Below are 24534 nucleotides of genomic sequence, written 5' to 3' on the forward strand. Positions count from 1 at the left end.
GGGGTTCCGTTGTTTTTGACGGAATCGAGGGGTTCGACTGCGCTATTGATTCCGTCAAAAACAACGGAACCCCCCCCAACGGAAAGACAACGCTGAAGTGAACACAGCCTAAATCCAATTGTGTAGAACTGCACAAAACGGCTTCTTGCCTTCTATCCTTCTCACCTCATACAATTCAACAAGCGGCCGCAGCGTCTATTCTCTGCTGTAGTTTAGAGGTTGCCTCGTAGAGGTTAACAAACTGCGAATCTCAGCTAACAAGGTTTGTTAATCAAATAAGGCGCAGGGGCAACGGGGCAGTCAAATGAGTCCAGGGCAGCAGCTAATGACATCCCGTTAATTCCAGCATTGTGTGTACTGCGCTATATACACACAGTAAGAATACACGCCCATCCAGAGTTGTCAGTGTGAAGACTAGGTAATAAGACGCCTGTATGGCCGGGAGCGAACTATTAATACAGAATTTAAAAATCCTTTTAAAAATGAACTGTCCCATCATATAACCCCCACCCCTCCCTTTTCTGTGTCCGTCGGATGGTTTTGCATGGGAAGGAAGAGCCGTTTTCTCTATGTATGTGACAAAAGCCGCTCAGCTTCATATGCAAACTTCTGGGACATTCAAATTATTAGAAGCCAATAAAAGGACCATGACAGTCCCAATATCTCCCATAGGAGAATTTCATCCTACACTGATTGACTGGTCTTTCTTTTTGAGGACTTTCAGGGTCGTTCCAACCAGGTAGGTGAACCAGGTGGATATGAAAAGGTGACCTACAGTAGTGAAGAAGATGCAGCTTTTCGGCTGCTGAGGAACTACAACTCACAACATACTCTAGTCATCTAATTGTGGTGCATGATCTTCTATACCGCCTTCTCTCGTGCCAGGATTAGCACCGTATCCTATACTACCCATCAAAAATCTCTATAATATTGCACTTTTTGGAAAATCAACTTTCGAATTCTATTTATGGAACATTGTTTTTACAACCAGGGATATGCCTCGTTCATTCTTGGTAAAGAGCCACCGAATGGTTATGGGGGTCACAGGATGGGGTCATCTTGTCGATGCTGAAAGAGGAGATCTATATATTCCAGGTAAGTCCAACTCCAAGTGAAATTGGTTATTACAATTGTAATATTAGAGGTTGTCTGAGATTAGAAAAAAAAGGGTCTACTTTTTTTTTTCTAGAAGCAGTGCCACTCCTGGCTATGTGGTGGTGAATGGTATTGCAGCTCAGTCCAGCACAATGTAATGTGGCTGAGCTACAATACCAGATACAGTCCAAGGACAAAAGTGGTGCTATCATTAGAATAAAAAAACGGACCATTATTTAGAATCTCAGACAAACATTTTAAATTAAAAAAATAAACTGGCCCATAAAAAGTAATGGAGCCTGGCAGCTTGCAGAAATATAAACGTGGCAGTAATGTTGCCTAAGATATTGAAAAAGGGACTTAGGCATCATTCACGCTTGCGAATTTTGGTTCCGTATTTTGGAGGCGATATATTAAAACAGGTTCAAAGGAAAAGTGGCCTTTTGGAAAAAGAAAGTGGCAACTTGATTGACTACTGCACTTCTCCTTTGTGCCAATTTTTATATATCTCCCCTTTGTCTGTACAGAATAAGGCCTTATTCGCACAGACGTGTTTAACGTCCGTGATACGCGCGTGAAAATCCCGCGCGTCGCATGGACCTATGTTAGTGAATGGGGCCGTTTAGACAGTGCGTGATTTTCACCCAGCGTATGTCTGCTGCGTAAAACTCACGACATGTCCTATACTTGGCCGTTGTTCGCGCATCACGCACCCATTGAAGTCAACGGGTGCGTGAAAATCGCGCACGGCACACGGAAGCACTTCCGTGTGTCGCGCGTTATTCGCGCTACAGTAGATAAAGAAATGAAAGAAAAAATAAAAGCACTTCCTTCATTTCTTTTTCTAAACATCAAAACCGCGTGTCATAAGCATGGCATATGCGTGAAAATCACGCAGCCAGGCAGCATTCACTGATGCCACACGGAACTGCAACGCGCGCAAAACGCACACGCTCTTGTGAATCCGGCCTAAGTGAGAATACAGTCAATGTAAGGAGATGTTCACACTTCTGATATTTTCTATGGATGGTTTCCAGCACATATAAGGTATTTTTCCATCCATTAGATGTCATATAATGCGCCATAGTCCCCCATATAAGCACTGGTTTGAGTGCTTCTAGGAAATAATCGTTTATAATATGGCGTCCATACAGAACCGCACTGACCACAATACCGTTCTGTATTGCACACCGTATTATGGACCAAAATTCATATACTAGTTTGAATGAGGCCTTAGAGCAGAGGTCAGTATACCCTCAAAGCCTCTGGCTGGAATAATAAAGCCTTTGGCTGTCAGCGCATGCTGGGAGTTGTAGTTTCAAAACATCTGGAGTGCCAAAGTTTTCAGCCCCTGACTTAGGGGCTTCTTTACATGGCCATATAGCGTACGCAGTAAGAGACTTATCACTGGCAGTTCTATTATAGATGATGGAAATTATTATGTGCATATTGGTACACCTAATATCGTATTGCCAACAATGCAAATCACTGTGTATGAAAGTATGAAGAATGGTGTATTCTATAATGAATAATGAAACGCGTTGGTCACATCGTCCACTTTGCAGTGTTTGATCCATTCACCTTGAGCAGACGGATGCCAATGATGGCCGGGGGGGCATCAATGTTCTGTTACAGTCAAATGAGCTGATATCCCAGCTATTCACCCTAACAATGTACCAATCCCTTTTGTTCGTTCCTTTCACGTCTTCCATACGCTGGAGATTGTATAGAAAGAAAAACGTAATGTATTCACGAAATCAGTCCAGTTTACATAGAGGGATTAACAATGATAAATATGTCTACACTCCAAGCAGCATCATGTCCCTTCCTGCTGTGTAAATCAGAGCGCCGTGTTAGTACAGCTATGCAAATGCAGATTGAATACTAGTCAGTGATGTTTATTCCTACATTTACATTAGGGCGCTACATATTTAAAGAACAACTCCAGACGAACCTGAAAACTCAGACTTATGTGCAGTGAACCACTTAAAGAGATCCTGTCACCTCTCCTGACATGTCTACTGTAGTAAATAATTGTATTTTCCATTAAATAATTCTGCAACATAGTGTTTTAGAACTCGGCATTATGCCATTCCTCTGTTATTCCTCCTAGAAATTTACGAATAAATTAACAACTGGGTGTTACCCATTCACCTTGTCAAAGTGGCGTGTCCCTACACAGTCAAGCTTTGTCAGCGCTGATTGGGCATTGTCAGCCTGTGAAGAACATACCCACAACTGGTATTTTTTTTACTCCATTCACCGCGCTGTATAGACAATATGTTAACTACATTCTATGAGTCGGTACGATTATGGTGATACTACATTTATATAGTTTTTTAAAAATGTTTTAGCTCTTTATTTCCGTCACCTCATTCCGAGACCAATAGCTTTTTTATTTTCCGTCCACATAGCCCTATGTAGGCATGTTTATATGGGACAGGTTGAAGGTTTTTTTCCTACACCAGTTTGGAGTAGATCTTATTTACTCCATTGTTTCCTCCAACTCTTCGATTGTTTTTTGCGATTTTTATTTTTTTTTTGCATGCCATTCACATTGCGGTTGTTATTTTTTTTTCTACCTGTGTTTACAATTACAGTAGTACCATATATCTAGTTATTTTGCTACATATATTTTTTTTTATTTTTTTTTATTTTTATTCAATACAATATAAAATTCCATACAAGTAAGGAATAAAGAAAATACAATTATACACATATTTTTACATTTTCCCCCACCCTCTCAAGACCGATCTTGGTAAAAGAAAAAAAAAAAAAAAGAACAAAAATTCTTACCACTCCCCCCAATAGGTTTTACAGTGTTTGCCTTGATTATAGATTTTCTCATATTTCATTATAATTTTCACATTATTTACCCAAGCATTAACCTCCGGTGGGGAGCTAGATATCCACTTTCTAACTATTAGTAATTTTGCAATAAATAATAGTTTTATTAATCCACATTTTTTTTCCTTAGAAATATTTAATTTGTAATCATCACCCAGCAATACCAGTTCAGGTTGAAACACTATATCTGGATCTATTTTTTCCAAAATGTTTTTAAAAATTCTATCCCAGTAATCAGCAATCTTAATACAATTCCATAACATGTGCAAATAATTTGCTTCCGCTGCACCACATCTGGGGCAGTTAGAAGCTTTAATATTTATTAATTGCTACATATATTTATGAAAAAAATAGATCCATTTTTCAAGAAAAAAATTTTATTTATGTTTTTAGAGGGAACTTTTTGTTTATTAAAATTTTTAAAACTTCATTTTTTTATTTTTTTGGGGAATAGAAGCCGTAATCCTTTAACCCCTTATATAATGCTTCATATTCTAAAGCATTACTTTCTTTTGGTATAACGCTGACATGCAAACTATTAGGATGTTCCTCTGCGTTGCCTAATAATCAGATGCCTTTGTCAAGCCCCTGGCTGGCATGGAAAACACAGTGGCATACATCAGCCATTGGCTACAATGTAAAGAAAATGTGGTGTACTTTATTATGCAGTGGCACACTGTATAGGAAAGTGCAGTCTGCCGTACTTTCCTACAGAGTTTATAGAAGAAAAAGGTATCCCGACGACCTCCCCAATGGAGTCTAAAAAGACACTCTTTTGGCCTCCATCTGCTGAATGGGCTCCTATGGCTACGTTTGCCGTACGCGTCAGAAGCTTTGCCAATGCATACGTGGAAAGTATTTACATAAAGATGTGAACAGAGCTTGATGTGTGGCTTAAGAAAATATGAGGAGGGGGATGCAGCTGCAGATCCTCACTCAGTGTTAATGAAACTGGAAGATGTCAAATTGTTCCATTGGAAACTTGCTGTCAGATTACTTACAGTATTTCCAGTTCTATATATTTACAATGATACTATGAGTGACTGAACTTCTCGAATTACTTTTTTTTAAATTCTACAGATTCCATTCTGTGGCCTCACCAGTCCCAGAGACCAGTGACATCTCCAGCGGCATCTGAGGTACGTAAGCACATCACAGTATAAGGCTTTATTCAGACAGCAGTAATGCAGCCACAAGACCCAGACTCCCCGTTATTCCAGTGAACCAACATTAGATCACCATGGGATTCTATGGTAATCGAAGTTAGTTTCAACCAAGATACAGGGAGGGTCTGGGTCCTGCAGCCGTAATACGCATTTTGAAATGTGGCCGTCTTAATGAGGCCTTAATTTGCACGGAGACCAAGTTCTGTGGTTTTACGGTGATTCTTTTAGTAAAGTTATGTACGACGCTAGGAGTCCCTGCCTCGCTGCGGGACAACGGTCCCGTACTGTAACCATGTTTTCAGTACATGACAGTACTTCCACGGAGAGGCAGGGACTCCTAGCGTCGTACATAACTATGAAGCTAGGAGCCCGGCTCCCTGCACTGTGTTCGGTCCAGGACTTGCGGCCAAAATACGTTCCGTCCTTTACGGACCGAACATGCTGGTGTGAATCCAGCCTAAGGGACAAAAATGCCACTAAACTTGCTGCAATTTTGGAAAACCGCAACTGACCCAAAAAACACAAGTTAAAATAAAATGTATGTTTCCCCCACTGACTTGAAGCTAACATTTGGTTGCAGCGTTTTTTGAAGCTCTGGCACACAGGATCCAGCTAATATCCATCTCGTTGTAGTTCATTACTTAGTTGTGATCAATATTAGGTGGATCCTGTGGGTTGGAGACATGCAGGACCTGCTCTCCACCGAGCCGTCAGTTCAGCTAAACTGATGGTTTCAGGTGAGAGGAAATGATACAGCTTCTATGTATACAGTATATACAGAAGCTGTATCGTGAAAAAGAAAAAAAAAAATAAGTAAAAAATAAATTTAAAAAAAATTCAATGAGAAAAATGCTGGAAAAGCAAACAAAAAACATAGATTTAAAAAAACAAAACAAATTTCCATTGAAAGGTGTAAGTTTATATTGGTTTTAATAATTTTTTTTACCCCCCAAACTAGGGCCCATTCTCCTGCCGTGCTTGCAGGAAAAACTTTCCACTTCAACGCATGTTGACCCGTCACCTGAAATGTCACAGCATCCAAAAAAGACATCGTTGCCCCTGCTGTGGTAAAGGTTTTAATGACACATTTGATTTGAAGCGCCATATGAGAACACACACAGGTGAGCATGTGATGTATACATTTTACTGCTTGCAATAGATCAATTATAGTCATTCACAGAACAGCGGCGGTGTGAACCACGTTTTTATTTTTTAAGCTTCGTCCAGGAGTAGCGGGAGAAGTCCCCAGATGATCTTCAGCGATTCCACAACAAAATCTGCCAGTGTTAGGCCACATGCACACAAACGTGCTTTTGAGGCTGCAATTCCAACGAAAATCCACGGGAGAATTGCGGCCCCATTCATTTCTATTGGCCCATGCACACAACCGTGGTTTCCACGGTCCATGCATGGTCCAGGAGCCTGGACCGCAGAAAGAATGAGAATGTCTTATTACGGCCGTGTTCTGCGGTCCAGGCTCATAGGAAATAATGGACGCGGCCATGTGCACAGCCCGCGATTTGCGGGCGGCTCGCGGGTGACACTCCGCGGCCGGCCTACCCGAAAAACATTGATTACTTACCGGTCATCGTTTTTTCAAGAACCTATGACAGCACCCCTGGAGAGACATCCTATCCGCTGGACAGGAAACCTGAGGATATAAAAAGGGACACACCTCTCCACACACCCAGTCTTTAGAAAGAACTCAGGATGAGAAATAGTTTAGTTTTTAATGGGTTTTTTTGCGCCGCCCAAGTGAAATTCCCTCACACGTTTATATATACAGTATTTAGAAGGAATCCCTCTGTATTTATGTTAGCGATCTACCTTATGAGGGCTCTATCTGCTACAAACAATAGGGAGGGTAACAGCGGGGTGCTGTCATAGGTTCTTGAAAAACCGATTACCAGTAAGTAATCAATCTTTTACCCTGTCACCTATGACAGCACCCCTGGAGATGTAAAATAGAAATCAGTATTTTTAGGGTGGGAGCACAGCTTGTAGCGCCTTTCTACCAAAGGCCAAGTCAGAGGCTGTATGCAGTTGTAATCGGTAATGCTTGAAAAAGGTGTGAGGAGAACTCCATGTGGCAGCCTTGCATATCTGGTCTAGAGATGCCTCTACTCTCTCAGCCCACGAAGTGGACACAGCTCTGGTGGAGTGAGCTCCGAAGAACTCTGGAGGTTTGAGCTTTTGATTTATATAGGCTAATTGTATGGCCTGCTTAATCCACCTCGCTATAGTGGCTCTACTGGCTGATGAACCTTTGTTATGACCCTGAAACTGGATAAACAAATTTTCAGAGGATCTTAGATCCTGGTGATCTTTAGGTACTGGACTAGGCATCTTCTTACGTCTAGGCAGTTAAACTTTGTTCCCTTGGATTTTTTGGGGAGTCGCAAAAGGAGGGAAGAATAATCTCTTGGTCTAAATGAAAGGGAGAGACCACTTTAGGAAGAAATCCTGGTAAGGTTTTTAGGATGACTCTATCGTCTAACAGTAGGGTATGTGGAGCAAAGCCAGAGAGGGCCTGAATCTCACTAACTCAGTACTGTCTGATGTAATGGCTAACAAGAATGTCATTTTGAGTGTTAGCATTTTCAAAGAGATGGAGTCTATTGGTTCAAATGGTGGATTTATCATAGCCTGGAGAACGATGTTTAAGTCCCAGGGAAGAACTGGGGATCTTATCTGGGATTTAAGTCTGCAGGAAACTGTTAGGAATCTCTTAATCCAGGGGTGTTCTGCTAATTTAGAATTAAAAAAGGAACTTAAAGCAGAAATCTGAACCTTTAACGTGCTAGGCCTAAGGTTTTTATTTAATCCTGCCTGGAGAAAATCCAATATTAAAGGGATATCTTGTTTGGTTAAAGGATTAATATCCCTGCCTGCAAAATTCAAGAATGCTTTCCAGGCTCTCAGATATATTTTTGAGCTAACTTGTTTTCTACTGGCTAGTGGGGTGGAAATAACAGATTCTGAGAATTCTCTTTGCATAAGGATTATCCTCTCAGTTTCCAGGCTGTCAGATGGAGTTTCTGAATGTCGGGATGCATTACTGGGCCCTGGTATAGGAGATCTGACATGTTCGGGAGAACCCATGGTTGGTCTGAAGACATCTTTCTCAACCTCGTGAACCATGGTCTCTTTGGCCAGAAGGGGGCTATTAATATGACACTGGCCTTGTCTTCTCTGACCTTTCTTATTACTCTTGTGAAAAAGTTCAGGGGGGGGGGGAGGCATAGCCCCTCTCTTGACTCCAACACTGGGAGAATGTGTCTATTGCTGTTGGGTGTTCTGAGGGGTCTAGGGAGAAGAACCTTAGGGTCTTTCTGTTTTCCCTGGACGCAAATAGATCTATTGATGGGGTCCCCCATTTGAGGATAATCTTCTGAAATACTGCTGTATTCAGACACAATTCTGATTGGCGAAGCCTTTCTCGGCTTAGGAAGTCTACTACCTGTTTGTCTTTCCCCTTCAGATGGACAGCTGATAGGGTCAATAAGTGGTGTTCTGCCAAAGAAAAGATCTGTGAGGATAAGTCCATCAGCAAGGCCGATCTTGTACCCCCCCTGACGATTTATATAAGACACTGTGGTCGTGTTGTCGGAATAGATTTTTAAGTGTCGACCTGAAATTGCTGGTATGGATCCCTTCAAGGCCTGAAGAACTGAACTGAAGAACTGCCAGTTCCCTGAAGTTGGAGGATCTCTGAACGGTCTGTTGATCCCACTGACCCTGAAGAAAAGATGAGTCGTAATGAGCTCCCCACCCCCAAGGACTCACGTCTGTGGTAATGTTGAGAGTAGGGGGTTAACTTCCATGGAATACCACGCATGAGGTTCTCCCTGTTCAACCACCATCTGAGAGACAGCCTGGCTGCGGATGAGATTTGTAAGGGTTGGTCTAGGGAGAGACTGCTCCTGTCCCACTGATTTAAAATGTCCCACTGTAGGGCCCTGGACCTGAAGTGAGCCCATAGTACAGCTGGGTTGCATGATGTCATGAGGCCCAGGACGGACATAACCTTCCTGAAAGATGTCGTATGGCCTAGGTAGAGTTCTGATAGTCTGTCGATCAGGGGATTGATTTTGTCTTCTGGAAGGAAGGACATCTGCTTGGAGGAGTCTAGCAGAATTCCTAGGAATACACATCTGTTTTATGGGTTTAAATTAGATTTTTTTAAATTTATGTTCCATCCTAACCTTGTTAGTATAGCACAAACTATTTCTATTTGTAGGGTCAAGGCCTGAGATATTTCTGCGACCAACAAAAAAATCGTCCAGGTACGGGATCAGGAGGATGTCGTTCGTCCTGATGTAAGAAACTCCGCTATTAGTTTCGAGAATACCCTTGGAGCTTGCGAGATGCCAAAGGGGAGGGCTCTGTATTGTAGGTGAAGTAAAGACCCATTGAGGGTCACTGCTACCCTCAGATATTTTTGATGCTGATGGCATATGGTATTAAGTGTCCTCCAGGTCTATTGCTGCCATCCCTGGAGTGGAGATTTATAGTTGAAGCAATACTCTCCATGCAGAATTTTTTGTAGGTCAGATAAAGATTCAATCCTTTTTAAGTTTATTATGACCCTGTGTTTTCCTCCTGGTTTGCTCACCAGGAAGAGAGGGAAATAAAAGCCCTGACCTGTCTCTGTGCTTGGAACCTGAATTAGGACTCCTTTTTCTATGAGTGACAGGACTTCTAATTCTAGGACTTTCTGCTGCTCTGGGTCACTTAAAAACCTTATGGGAAAAAAATCTGTCTGGGGGAAGAGACCTGAACTCCAGCAAGTACCCTGTCTTTATGATTCCTAAGATCCAAGGATTCGCCTATATTTTCTGCCAATCCTTGAAAAACAGGGAATGACGACCCCTCCACCATGGACCTTTTGGCATCATTGTTGGTCTCTATTTTTAGGGTCGTTTTGCAGCCTGAAGAGAAAGGACTTATTCTTCCTCGTAAATCTTGGGAATCTAAAGTCCTGTCCCCTAGGGTTAGGTATTTTGTTATTAGGCCTTTTGGGACGAAAGGAATCTTTTGTTGGTCTTGCCTGTGTACGGAACCCCTTCTTGCTATCTGACATCAAGCGGAGGCCCAAAAAGATAATCTCCAGAGCAGGGAATAGCGCACAGCTTCCCTTTGGATCCAGTGTCTCCTTTCCAGGTGTTTAGCCAGATAGCTCGTCTAGCGGAATTTGACAGGGCTGCTGATCTGGCGGAAAGGCGTACAGAGTCTACTGAGGAATCTGCCAAGAAGTCTACGGCCTTGGAAAGCATTGGAAGGGAGGATAAGATTTGATCACTAGAGGTCTTATCTTTTAGATGAAGCTCTAATTGTGCGAGCCAAATTTTTAGAGATCTGGCCATGCAGGTGGCTGCAATGCCCGGTTTAACCCCTTAGTGACCACTAATACGCCTTTTAACGTCATTTACTACTGGGCTTTAGGCTAGGCTGACGCCTTTTCACGTCAGCCTAGTCTAAGTCCTGCACGGGTCTCCCGTGCAGGCAGGAGCCGGGGCTCTGCTGTCTGATGACAGCTGAGCTCCTGCTCCAACGCCCGCGATCGAAGTTTACTTCGATCGCGGCCGTTTAACCCGTTAAATGCCGCCGTCAATAGCGACCGCGGCATTTAACTTTGTTTACAGAGGGAGTGCGCTCCCTCTCTCACCCATCGGCGGCCCGCGAATGAAATCGCGGGTCTCCGATGGGGTGTCATGGCAGCCGGGGGACTGATAAAAGCCCCCAGGTCTGCCCTGGACATATGCCTGTTAGGACGCGCCGGAGGCACGTCCTAACAGATTGCCTGTCAGATTTACACTGACAGGCAATAATGCTCTGGTATACGAAGTATACCAAAGCATTATAGCAGCGATCGGAACATCGCACAGTAAAGTCCCCTAGTGGGACTAATAAAATCAGTCATCAAAGTGAAATAAATATTATTAATAAAAAGTACAGTAAAAAAATAAATAAAACCATTTTTTTCCATAAAAAGTGGTTTTATTTAGTAAAAGTGTAAAAAAAAAAAAAAAGTACACATATGTGGTATCGCCGCGACCGTAATGACTCCATTAATAAAGTTAATATGTCATTTAAACCGCAAAGTGAACACCGTAAAAAAAAAACGCCAAAAACTATGGCAAAATTGCAATTTTTTTCCATTGCCCCCCAAAAAAATCATAATAAAAATGAATCAATAAGTCCCATGTACCCCAAAACAGTACCATTCAAAACTACGTCTTGTCCCACAGAAAACAAGCCCAAAAAATCACTACATTGATGGAAAAATAAAAAAATTACGGCTCTTGGAAAGCGACGATGCAAAAACAAATAATTTTAGTTCAAAAGTGTTTTTATTGTGCAAAAGTCGTAAAACATAAAAAAACCTCCACATATGTGGTATCGCCGTAATCGTACCGACCCATAGAATAAAGGTAACATGTTAATTACGTCGCACAGTGAACGGCGTCAATTTAAAAACGCATAGAACAATGGCGGAATTTCAGGTTTTTTTTATAATCCCCCCCAAAAAGGTTAATAAAAGTTAATATAAAAATTATATGTACCCAAAAATGGTGCCATTAAAAAGCACAACTAATCCCGCAAAAAACAAGTCCTCATACAGCTATGTAGACGAAAAAATAAAAACGTTATAGCTCTTTGAATGCGACTATAGAAAAACGAATAAAATAGCTTGGTCATTAAGGCCTAAAATGGGCTGGTCACTAAGGGGTTAAAGGCGCCTGTAGAAGCTTCCCAGGTCTTTTTTAGATAGAAGTCGGCCTTCCTATCCATAGGGTCAGACAAGGAGCCTAGATCTTCAAAGGGAAGGGAGTGTTTCCTTGAAATTTTAGCCACTGGGGCATCGAGTCTAGGGTGTTAGCCCTGTCTTTACATACATCGTCCTCAAAGGGATACTTCCCTTTGAGGGATTTGGGAATACCTGCTTTCCCATCAGGATTTTTCCATTCTCTTTTAATGAGGGTGGTTATGTTCGTATGGATGGGAAAGGTTTTATTATTTTTAGGCCCTAGGCCTTGAAACATTATTTCCTGGACAGACCGAGGTTCTTTAGGATCATCAACGTTCATAGTAGCCCTTACAGTCTTGAGGAGTAGATCTGTCTTTTGTTGGGAACAAATTTCTCCCTCCCTCGTCTTCACCTGAGGAATCTAAGAAGCTGTACTCCCCTTCCTCTGATTGAGAATCCTCCTCTGCTGAGGAATAAGAAAGACCTATCCGGCTAGAAGAGTCAGATGGTAATTTCTTTTTCGGGACTTTAGGAAGTTTCTAACTTCTGCCCTCACAATATCTTTGATACTTGAGGCTAAGTTTGTAGACTCTTCCGAGATAATGTTATCTAAACATTTCTGACAAAGTCTTATTATAGAATGATGCTAGTTTATTTTTATGAACAGCACATTCCTTGTTGCAGGTTTTTTCCTAGGACAATCCCCGGCCTAAACATATGTACAAAAGAAAGGGGAACAGTATTTAGTAAGGGTTTTTTTTTTTTATCTTACCCCATAGTCCCGACTCTTCCTCCGCAACCTGACTGGAGGATTTGGTGGCATCCAAGCGGTTAGTGAGTCACCGGAACCACGCCTCCTGGAGTGTTGGACGCGTCACTGCGCCGGATGTGACGCGTTGCGGAGACCGTAAGTCTCCAGTGAATGCGCCGGAAGCCGCCAACGCTGGCCATCGTACGGCCCAGAGCGCTAACATGACCCTGGGAAACCGCTCCCTGCCAGAGGAAGGACCACCGTGTGGACCTTAAACCACCTCCAAGGAGCGAGACGATGGACCGGGAGGAGGGAGTACCTGTACCAGGCTCAAGGTTGCTCCCTCCAAAGGAAACTTACACCTTCCAGAGCACCCCTAGTGAAATAAGGTAAGACGTTGCTAGGGGGTCTGCAACCCCGGGAGAAATGTTTTTTCTCAGGACAATCCTTCCATCCGGAGGAAAGGAAACGTCACTGGGTGTGTGGATAGGTGTGTCCCTTTTTATATCCTCAGGTTTCCTGTCCAGCGGATGGGATATCTCTCCATGGGTGCTGTTATAGGTGAAAGGGTAAATCCCGGCCGTGCACATGGCTACGGTCGTGTGCATGAGGCCTTTGCGGATTTTTGCTGCAGATTTCACGTAAAAAATTGACATGCTGCGGAACTTAAGTCTGTGGAAAATGTCAACTGCGCACAACTTTTCTGCAGTTTTTTTTTTTTAAGCTGCCTTTGGATGAAGTTCCACAGCATTCACGCTACGTGTGGTCTTACCCTTCACATTGAAATGTGAAAATCATGGCATTTTCCGCTTGTAGTGATCGTGTTGCGGCTTTAGATTTCTGCAGCATGCTCATATTTCCATTCGGGAACCACATCCACATGTATTGTACATTGACACATTGCAAATCCACAGAAATCTTGCCACGTCTGAGTGTGGGCGTAGTCTGTCTTTATAGTCAGTCAAGCTACATATTTTTTATTTGACACTTTTTTTTTTTATATATACAAGAACCCGAATGAACGAGATCAACTTACACTACAGCAGATTCACACAAGCGTGGGGAAACTCGAACGCGATAAAGTGACTTTTTCACATCCGAGGTCCCCCGTGCAGGTTCCGTTTTGAAAACGGAACAAAATAGGACATGTTCTATTTTTTTTCAACGGACCCTTCACATGGTCCGTTGAAACAACGGCCGTGTGAACGGCTCCATTGAATTACATAGGTCCGTGTGACAGCCGTTGTTTCAACAGCTGTTACACAAACGTATTCAACGCTCGTGTGAATTAAGCCTTAACCTGTCTTTTAGAAGATCTGTTGCGCATTATTTTTTTTTAAACAAATCCTACGCTTTTCATTATTCAGTCTTTGGCCAGCAAACACCACTATAGTGAGCTTATTGCATATGGATATACTGAGCTCCTGTTATACTCTGTCGTCACTTAGCTCATCTCTTCCCCCTAGTGTTGGCTGTCAGAAGGTTATAATTTAAAGGGTTCACCTTCACAAATCCTCTAACACGTCAGAAGTGAGTCCACCATAAGAATCTCCGATTCACTTGAATGAGATTCCATGCACATTACAGAAAGATTCCGACAAAAAGGGGGATTCTGAAAATATTTGAGTCAGAATATGAAGGCACTTTGCGTCCCAGAACCCAACCTGTGACATATCCGGATATGTCAGAAGGTGAACCTTCCCTTTAACTCTATTGCTGTGTGAAGGGAAGCAGGGAATTTGGAGCTCAGAATCAGTAACAGTTTTGACCCCTATAAAAGATAGGTTCTCTTTAAAGAGGCTCTGTCACCAGATTTTGCAGCCCCTATCTGCTATTGCAGCAGATCGGCGCTGCAATGTAGATTACAGTAACGTTTTTATTTTTAAAAAACGAGCATTTTTGGCCAAGTTATGACCATTTTCGTATTTATGCAAATGAGGCTTGCAAAAGTACAACTGGGCGTGTATTATGTGTGTACATCGGGGCGTGTTTACTACTTTTACTGGGCGAGAAGTATCATCCACTTCTCTTCAGAACGCCCAGCTTCTGGCAGTGCAGATCTGTGACGTCACTAGCAGGTCCTGCATCGTGTCGGCACCAGAGGCTACAGTTGATTCTGCAGCAGCATCAGCATTTGCAGGTAAGTAGCTACATCGACTTACCTGCAAACGCCGATGCTGCTGCAGAATCATCTGTAGCCTCTGGTGCCGACACGATGCAGGACCTGCTAGTGACGTCACAGATCTGCACTGCCAGAAGCTGGGCGTTGTGAAGAGAAGTGGATGACACTTCTATACACAACGCCCAGCTAGTAAAAGTAGTAAACACGCCCCGATGTACGCACATAATACACGCCCACTTGGACTTTTACTTTTCAACACGCCCAGTTGTACTTTTGGAAGCCTCATTTGCATAAATACGAAAATGCTCATAACTTGGCCAAAAATGCTCGTTTTTTAAAAATAAAAACGTTACTGTAATCTACATTGCAGCGCCTATCTGCTGCAATAGCAGATAGGGGTTGCAAAATCTGGTGACAGAGCCTCTTTAAGTTCATAATATTTCACCTGCCCATACATGTGCAGCTGAGTGCAGCACGTAATAGGCAGTGCTCCACAAACACTGTCTCAGTTGAAATTTTTTTCTTATCTTCCTCCGTTAAGATATCGGTGCCGTTCTATTTGGCGCCCAATATGTAAATAACCCCCTGAACAGTCAATGGGGCGTCTAAATGGCAAGGGGGCGTGTAGTATCTCTGTGACACTTGTCCAATCAACTACAGTTTCACAGCTTGCTTGTGCTGTGTGTTCTCGCTCGTGAGATCAGTCTTTCCTTCACTGTCTGACAAGAGGAGCACGTGCACGCACAGCTCCGCCACGGAACAGAACAGAAGAATGTGAATTCTTCTGTTCCGTGGCGGCGCAAGTATCGTCAGCAGTGGCGTCGAGCTGTGCACGCATGCTTGCGGGAGCACACGCTCTCTTCAGCTCTCGGCAGACAAGACTGATCTCTCGCGAGATCAGTCTTGTCGTCCCTGTCTGCCGAGAGCTGAAGAGTGATTGCGCTCGAACAGCTCAGACACCGCTGCTGATGATACTCCCGCCTCCATGGAACAGAAGAATTCACATTCTTCTCTTCTGTTCCGTGGCGGTGGAACACGCTCTCCTTTCTCCAGCTCGTCAGTGAACGAAAGACTGATCTCGTGCAATAGATCACACAGCACAAGCCGCTGTGACACTGTCTGTAGCGGATTGGACAGTGTCACAGTGATAGTAACACACCCCCTTGCCATTTACATGCCCCATTGACAGTTCAGGGGGTTATTAACTTATCGGGCGCCAAATAGAACAGCACCGATATCTAAATAACGGAGGAAGATAGGAAAAAATTTCAAGTGAGACAGGGTTTGTGCAGCCCTGCCCATTACATGCTGCACATGTATGGGCAGGTGAAAGGTTCTCTTTAACCAGCAAAGAATTCTGGACCTATTAAAATAAAAAATAAAAACATTTAAACGTGGAAGCCAGGTCACAAAATTTTTTGAATAAGCCTTTAGTCAGCCTTTTAGCAAATCACTTAATATATCAAGTAGTCAGTTGACTGGCTTTTTCTTACAGGAATAAGACCATACAAGTGTCCGGCCTGTGACAAGTCCTTCACTCAGCGCTGCTCACTGGAGTCTCATCTGCGCAAGATCCATGGCGTATTACAGAGCTACGCCTACCGCCAGCGACGCTCCAAGATCTACGTATGTGAGGAGTGCGGCTTTACGTCAGCCAGTTCAGACACCTACACTCTGCATGTTCTTGAGGTGCATCCCAACAACCCAATGCTCTCCAAACACTTGAGGAAAAGAGGAGCTGGGGTCATCAGAGGAGAGATGGGAGTTCTGCTTCATCCAACACCATGTTACCTCCCAAGTCTTGCCAGATGACAGATAATACCATCTTAAAGACTGGTCACTATAACTAGTAGAAGGGTTTTCTTTCTATATATCTAATGACCCAAATCAATAGATCACGGCTCCACAAACAAAAACACCAGCAACGTTAAGTAAAAAAATTAATTTATTTAAAAATAAAAACCTACAAAAGAAACAAAACTATAAACTTCCAGAAAAATCACTCTGTCCAGCGATGACCACAGTGCGGAGCCGTGCAAACATAATACAGCCTCATGGCATCCTAGAAGGAAAGCAACATACAGTTAATACAAGGTTTAGTGAGCCATAAATATATATATTTAAATAAACATTTTCTGTATGTTCCCCCACATCTAAAAATGTATTCAGTCTGACATGTATCCTTTTCCATGTTATGTTCTGAAGTAGAAACCCCTCTCTGATGAGCCGCCAGGGCCCATATAAAAGTCCCCCGCCATTAATACAGCAAGTGGCCATCATCTTGCCCATAAGGTGGCTCTTCGGACACCCAACACCACTAATGGGGCCTACACATGACTGCGGTTAGGTCCCAGGTGCTGTAGTTTGGAGTAGTCCATCCGCAACAAGCAGCGTGAATTATAACCTCACTGACAATATGACAGGAATGGAAGACAACAATGCAGATGATGGACGGTGGCGTTATAAACGTATGGTCAGACTCCATACTACACTTTAGTTTGAGACCACAATAAAGAGGTATATGGGAATATGCCAAGAGTGAATTGCTATGGAGGACTCTGCGTGCCGTGTATTATATGTCACCTACCGATACCACTACAGTATGTAAACGTTCGTAGTACTGGACAAGCCTTTTTTAATGTCCACACAGCACAGATTCTAGATTGTAGCTTAATGATGCAGTGGAAGCAAATATAATGGACGGCGTACCTCAGCGCGTGCACTGTGGGACTGGAAAAACACAGCTTCTTTGTGTCCACACCTGTGGGAGAGAGAGCCATAAGATACAAATGTGACAGGAAACAGGGCAGAGAAAGGAATTCACAGCACAGTATGGAAAAGACATGGGGGGGGGGGGGGGGATGTATAACGGGATCGTATCACTCACTTTGCGCACGGATGGTCCTCTGTACGAGGCAGTGTGGGGTCTTGCGATACATCCGCAATGATTTGAGTCAGCTCACTGGGGAACGAAAAAATGAAAGTCAGGTGCTGAAGAGATGTCATCAAATAACGAGACCGGAGATCTGAGGCTGCGTTCACATATAGCTGCTATATAGATTGCTGTGGGTTCTCTGTCCGGATTTGTTAACAGAAAATCTGCAGCGTATACAATAGCGGCAAAGTGGATGAAATTTTAAAGATCTCATCCACAAGCTGTGGAATATTTCCATGCAGAAACTGACCTACGGCGCAGATTTTATAATTCACAGTATATTGATTTACGCTGCGGATTGGTTGAATATTTGTTGTCGATTTTCCCCATGGAGTTAAATGGGGAAGTGAAAATCCGCAACTTCGCAGAATAAGGGTCAATGCACACGATGCGTATTACGTGCGGTTTTGCCGCACGTATTTTCAAATGGCAATCTCGCAGCGTAAGGCCAGATTCACACGAGCGTTGCGTTTTTGCGCGCGCAAACAACGCGGCGTTTTGCGAGCGCAAAAACCATTTGACAGCTGCGTGTGTCATGCGTGTCTGATGCGCGGCTGCGTGATTTTCGCGCAGCCGGCATCATAGAGATGAGGCTTGTCAACGCCCGTCACTGTCCAAGGTGCTGAAAGAGCTAACTCTTTCAGCACCCTCGACAGTGAATGCCAAACACAACAGCGAAAAACCTGTAAAAAAAAAAGATAAAGTTCCTACTTACCGAGAACTTCCCGGCCGTTGCCTTGGTGACGCGTCCTTGGTGACGCGTCCTTGGTGACGCGCCTCTCTTGACATCGGGCCCCACCTCCCTGGATGACGCGGCAGTCCAAGTGACCGCTGCAGCCTGTGATTGGCTGCAGCCTGTGCTTGGCCTGTGATTGGCTGGAGCTGTCACTTGAACTGAAGTGTCATCCCAGGAGGTCGGACTGCAGGAAGGAGACAGGAGTAATCGGTAAGTTAGAACTTCGGTTTTTTTTACAGGTTCATGTGTTTTGGGATCGCAAGTCACTGTCCATGGTGCTGAAACAGTTTAACTCTTTCAGCACCATGCACAGTGAATCTCTCCCGACGTCGCGGACCGGAAATTTTTTTGCCGGGTTCGGCCAAAACGAGTTTGGCCGAACCCGGTGAAGTTTGCCTCGGTTGTCGGGGTTCGCTCCTCGCAAAGACACTCCGTTTGGATGCTTGGAAACAGAAAAGCACGTGGTGCTTTTCTGTTTTCATTCATCCTTTTCACTGCTGTTGCGCGAATCACGCTCGTCCCACGGAAGTGCTTCCGTGTGGTGCGCGTGATTTTCACGCACCCATTGACTTCAATGGGTGCGTGATGCGCGAAATACGCAGAGTTATTGAACCTGTCGCGCTTTTTGCGCAGCAGACAAACGCTGCGCAAAAAGCACGGACTGTCTGTACTGCCCCATAGACTTGTATTGGTCCATGCGTGCCGCGTGAAAACCACGCGGCCCGCACGGACCGAATACACGCTCGTGTGAATCCCCCCTAATACAGTACCAGCATAGATAGGAGATTCCAGGAAATCTCATGTTCACGTTGCAGTATTTTTCCCACACGTAAATCAACCAGCGATGCATCCGCAGCATGTCAATTGATGTTGCGTTTCCGCTTGCGTATTGTATCTGCCTAGTGCTGTAGAAAATCGCACCAAAACCCGCAGCATGAAAACGTGCCGAAAAACGCATCAAAATGTAAAAACCACACGATTAGCTGCGGTTTTTAACTGAAAATTCCCTGTGGTTTTCCTGCGTGTTTTTTGCAGGAAAATACGCAACGTGTGCATGTAGCCTAAAGTAGAAGAAAACAAAAAAAAAAACAAAAAAACACACGACTATACTTCCCTCCCCAGATCTCCCTTAGTGATGTCTCACTGCTCCCAATGCTGTTCTGCGTGCCGCCGGCCTCCTGGGATGACATTTTGTCTCACGTGACCACTGCAGCAATTCATAGACTGCAACGGTCGCATGGGACAAAAGGTCACCCCCAAAAGGCCGGCGGCACGGAGACCAGCCACCTTGTGAGACCAGGTGAGGACAGTCTAGTCTTTATTATTCCCCTCTGCTATTAGGCCACAGCGGCAAATTCGGACAAAATTCGGCACCAAATGAAACACGGCAGTCGGATGTGCTGCAGTTTTCAGCAACAAATCTGATCCATGTGAACATACCCATACTGTGGACAGAAACTAGATAGACACACAACTGAAAAGTGAAACGATTGCCAATAGCAACCAGATCCCAGCTCTTATTTTTCAGAGGCCTTTTTGAAAATGAAAGCAGCAATTAGACTGGTTGCTATGGACAACTCCACTCTTCCTTTGGAGTATTCTTCATAGATCTCCCCCCATTACATTATATAAAGGTTGTCCGAACGTGCCGATCGGCAGCATTTGAGGCAGTCCGGCAGTCATATTTTGTCTCGGGGCTTATATACACCTCACAGTTTATCTTAATATAGATTGTGGTTTGTGTTAATAGTTTTCGTGTTATAATAAAATGGCGTAATTATCTTTACTAGCTGGATGTGCCTGCTAATTCTTTTTGCCCAATTTTGGTACCATTATTACATAGGGCAAAAGCTTTGCGCTCCTATGTTTAGTGCGCCCATCCACTCTAGTTATTTCTTATTTTTCACTAGCGTAGAGAAGTCTTGCCAACATTTTCTACTAGCAGAGAAGTATTCTGTATCACAGGACATAGAAAGACGTGTATACTCACTCAACTTCATGCGTGATCTTATTTACATATATACAGCTGTTATCCGCCTCTTGCTGGTAGTCACAGTTTCGGCACTGAAAAGAAGACAAATGTTCAATAATGCGGCCCTGTTGCGTGGAAGTAACAGAAGTGCTCTGGTATAAACTGTACAGAATAAAAATCTTAATCCCTTCCATTTCACACAAAGTATTCCCAATTTATAATTTATGGTAGATCCACAGGATATAGAGAACAGGGGGTCACCCAGCCTCCATCTTGCCTGAAGCGGCAGCCGCTGGCCTGCACCTACATTGAAAGCGTTTCACGTGGTGCAGCGGCAGATTCCAGATGGGGGACTATTGAAAAGATGGCCGGGCATGTGCGCAGCTCTACGTTCTGTTGTATGGGAGCTACCAAAACAAGCGAGCAGCACTTACTCGGCTGTTTCAGTAGCTCTCATTGAACAGAATGGAGAGCGGCATGCATGCCTGGCCATCTATTCACTAGTCCCCGAGTCTGACCAATAGTCCTTTAATCAGGCTCTGAATCTTATAATGCCCCGGGAGGTTCCCCCAAAGCAGTGTTACATTTGGGGCTAGAACTAGGATATACACACAGTTGAGTCACATTATTATGACCACCTCCTATTTTCGACGTCGGCAGCGCGTAGCCCATGAAGGAAGTGGTGTCTCGTGGGCTGGCTTGGTGGGTATATAAGGTGTGTGATAGGCTGTTTGAACAAATATCACTTCTTGTTTCCATGAGTAAAAGGGGCAATTTATCAAGGAGATGGAAAAATTGATAATTATTGGATTTCGGGCCAAGGGCGGCGGTATTTCTCAAAACAGCGCAGTTTGTGAACTGTTCGCGTGATGCTGTGGTATCGCGAGTGGAAAAATGGCACCATTGGCAATAACTGATGTGGAAACTGCAGAGCACCGCGTGCCATTGATGTGAGAGGTGAATGTCAGCTACGGAGGTGCGTAATGGCCGAACTACACGCTACAGTGGAGCAGATCACCGTGAAAATCAACCAGGGGGCTGCCAGACGTGCGCCTAAAACAGTTCAGCGAACCCTACTGCGTATGGGGCTCCGAAGCAGACGGATGGTCACTGCTCCTATGCCAACAAAGGTACATCAGAAAAAAAACAACTTCAATTTGCACCGCAGTATCGGATTTGGAGCACTGATAATTGGCAAAGGGTGGCCTTCTCCGATGAGTTACGTTTTCTGCTTCATGGAACGGATGGACGTTGGTGCGTCAGGCGAGAAACCGAGAACAAACACCCTGCAACCATTGCTGGAAGAAGAAGCTAGTGGTGGCAGCGTTATGGTCTGGGGGATTTTTTCACGGCATTCTCTGGGCCCGCTCATCCACGTGGAAGGCACTCTGAACCGATTTGGGTATGAATCCATTGTTGCAGATCACGTCCATCCATACATGCGGTTTGTCTTCCCTGCGGCAGGTGGAATCTTCCAGCAAGACAATGCGACATGTCACACGGCTAGAAATGTCCGACAGTGGTTGGAAGAGCACAACCAAGACTTCCAAGTACTTCCCTGGCCCCCTAATTCACCAGACTTTAACCCAATTGGGCATCTGTGGGACCACCTCGATAGTCTTGTTTGCTCTATGGATCCTCCCCCACGCACCCGTGGGATGCTCTGCAGTCAGCATGGCTCCAGATACCTGAGACAACCTACCAGCATCTTATAGAGTCACTCCGAGCCCGTCTAGCTGCTGTCCGTGCTGCACACGGCGGTTACTCTGGATATTAGCTGCTGGTCATAATAATGTGACTCGACTGTGTATATGGAGTCCATGAGTCATTATTACACAGAAGGTATTCGTGTCAGCCCATCACATCTCGCCAGGCTGGAGGATTCTAGATCTTACCGCATAGAGGAGAATCCGATTCTCTTTGTCTTCTTTAGGATACAACATGTTGTTGCTTAAAAAAATAAAAAATAAAAAAAAATCTTAAGACAATTCAACAACACTATATTACAGAAGACTGAGCAGACAGAATACTCAGGAGAGTCCTTAAAGAAACGCAAGCTGGACATAGACACCAGTCAGCCGACCTCCCCCAGAAACACACGTTATTTTTATGTGTGTATGACATGTCTGGTTGGGGTCTAGTCACACTGTATTTGGATATGCTCCCGGCTTATACACCAAGAGTGTATTTTTTCTTCCCTTTATACGATAGCACAGCCACCTGCGTCTCCTTTATAGTTAGACACCACAAAAAAGAAAAAATGCCCGAAAATGTGGGTGGCAGTCAGCGGCCTCCTTTGGGCTAACGGACCCATTCAGGGTCTACGTCAGGAGCTTTCCAGATGTACATATACTTTAATCGGGTCTGTTGGGGTACCGGTATTTTTAGTTGGCAAGAATAGCACTACAAAATATAATACCATAAACTCATAAGTGCTCATGCACACGAACGTGAAGCTCATCCGTGTGATGGCAGTTAAAAGAACAGCCGTCAGGCGAACACATGCATTTCAATGGGGCCGTACACACGACCGTTTCAACCGGGCGTGTGAACACTCCGTTGAAAAATAGGATATGTCCCATTTTCCTGCGTGTCACGCATCCCTCCAAAGACCGTAGTCTGCGGGAGATCCGTGACAACAGGGTCCCCCTCAGACGTAGAAAACGCCACGAATGTAGCCTAACGGCCTGTTCACATCAGCGTTGGCTTTCCGTTCCGGGGTTCCGTCAGAGGCTTCCGTCGGGTGAGCCCCGCAACGGAAAGTAAAAGTGCAACCACAGCTTCCGTTTCAGTCACCATTGATATCAATGGTGACGGAAACATCGCTATTGGTTTCCATTCGTCACCATTCCGGCAGGTTTCTGGTTTTCCGACTGAAATCAATAGCAAAGTCGACTCCGCTATTGATTCCATCGTTAAAACAGTAACCTGCCGGAATGCTGACGAGCGAAAACCATTAGCCATTGATATCAATGGTGACTGAAACGGAAGCGGTGGTTTCACTACGGAAACCTCCGACGGAACCCCGAAACGGAAAGCGAACGGTGAGGTGAACAGGCCCTAATGGAACCAACAGTTCCGTTGCACAACGGAGACCGCTAGTTGCCCATTGACCTTAATAGGTTCCGTCAGCATGTCCGTGATTAAACCAGACACAATAGCGCGGCATGCTGCGCTATTGTCTCCGGTAAACTCTGCCGACACAAACGTCAAACGGAGCCTCCGACGCAGATGTGAACATAGCCTAAGCAGCACTTGAGGGGGGTGTATCTACTATAAACCGTGCAGAGCCTGGCAGGACCCTCAGCATGCACTGAACAACTGGGACTTGTAGTCCCCACCAGCCTGTATCACATGACCCACGCCTACACTAAAAGCATGCAACCCACAGCTCTCATTATACAGAGACATCTAACGCTCTCACCATTCCTGACAGAATCTGATCCCTACGAAGCCCTGCTCGTAGGTCCCGTCCGCCTCCATCCGTTGCTCCGGAAATACTGGAAACATGACCACCCCGGACGTTACGCGCACACGGCCCAGCCAACCACCTACACTGTGTGAACGAGAAGGCGCCCTCTCAGTCACGACCACGCCCAGCTGACTATAGTAACTATAAACCACGCCCAGTTCTCGCCGCGCGCACTCGCACGTCCACGCCCAGTTAGACGTGAACATAACACCACGCCCACTGGAGGACACTAGAGAATCCGCGAGGATTCCTGAGACTGCTTTGTGTCGCCATATAATGACTGCGCCGCCATTTTGTCGGAGGGCTATCCCTATCTAGAAACCAATAAAATGTTCATTATATATTCAAAATGACTGATTACTGATTAACACCCGTAATTTATTTTTTAATGTTTTACAGCTCCTTAATGCTTGGTAAGATTCATTAATTTAAATAAATAATTTGTTGGAAAAAGGGGCAAATAACCTTCCAACTATTGAAAACAATTCGTATATGGTTGGAATTCTTGCAATAGTTGCAAGGTTGCGGCTTTTACCGCATAGAGAAAAATTGAACTTGCGTTGCAACACTTTTTTCCTTTAAGTCATCACGTAGCTTGAGCCTTAGGCCCTGTTCACACTGAGTTTTTTTGCAGGCGGAAAAATCTGCCTCAATATTCCTTCAGGAATTTTGAGGCAGATTTAGATT

The 24534-nt window shown here is 44.4% G+C and overlaps 2 protein-coding genes across 2 annotated transcripts; one reads left to right on the plus strand and one right to left on the minus strand.

Annotated features, from left to right (window-relative positions):
• Positions 1-995: 995 nt before the first annotated feature.
• On the plus strand, positions 996-16833 carry LOC142660007 (putative transcription factor ovo-like protein 3). Its single transcript, XM_075836658.1, has 4 exons — positions 996-1095; positions 5023-5081; positions 6067-6229; positions 16228-16833. The coding sequence occupies exons 1-4, from the start codon at positions 996-998 to the stop codon at positions 16542-16544; spliced, it is 639 nt and encodes a 212-aa protein (XP_075692773.1). The 3' UTR covers positions 16545-16833.
• POLR2I (RNA polymerase II subunit I) lies at positions 16660-23976 on the minus strand. The gene is made up of 6 exons (XM_075836018.1): positions 23800-23976; positions 22271-22325; positions 20394-20467; positions 17620-17694; positions 17442-17493; positions 16660-16794 (listed from the first exon to the last, which is right to left on the minus strand). The coding sequence occupies exons 1-6, from the start codon at positions 23883-23885 to the stop codon at positions 16732-16734; spliced, it is 405 nt and encodes a 134-aa protein (XP_075692133.1). The 5' UTR covers positions 23886-23976; the 3' UTR covers positions 16660-16731.
• Between the last annotated feature and the right edge of the window lie 558 nt (positions 23977-24534).

The sequence above is a fragment of the Rhinoderma darwinii genome, chromosome 8 (assembly GCF_050947455.1).
Source record: "Rhinoderma darwinii isolate aRhiDar2 chromosome 8, aRhiDar2.hap1, whole genome shotgun sequence".
Classification (NCBI taxonomy): Eukaryota; Metazoa; Chordata; class Amphibia; order Anura; family Rhinodermatidae; genus Rhinoderma; species Rhinoderma darwinii.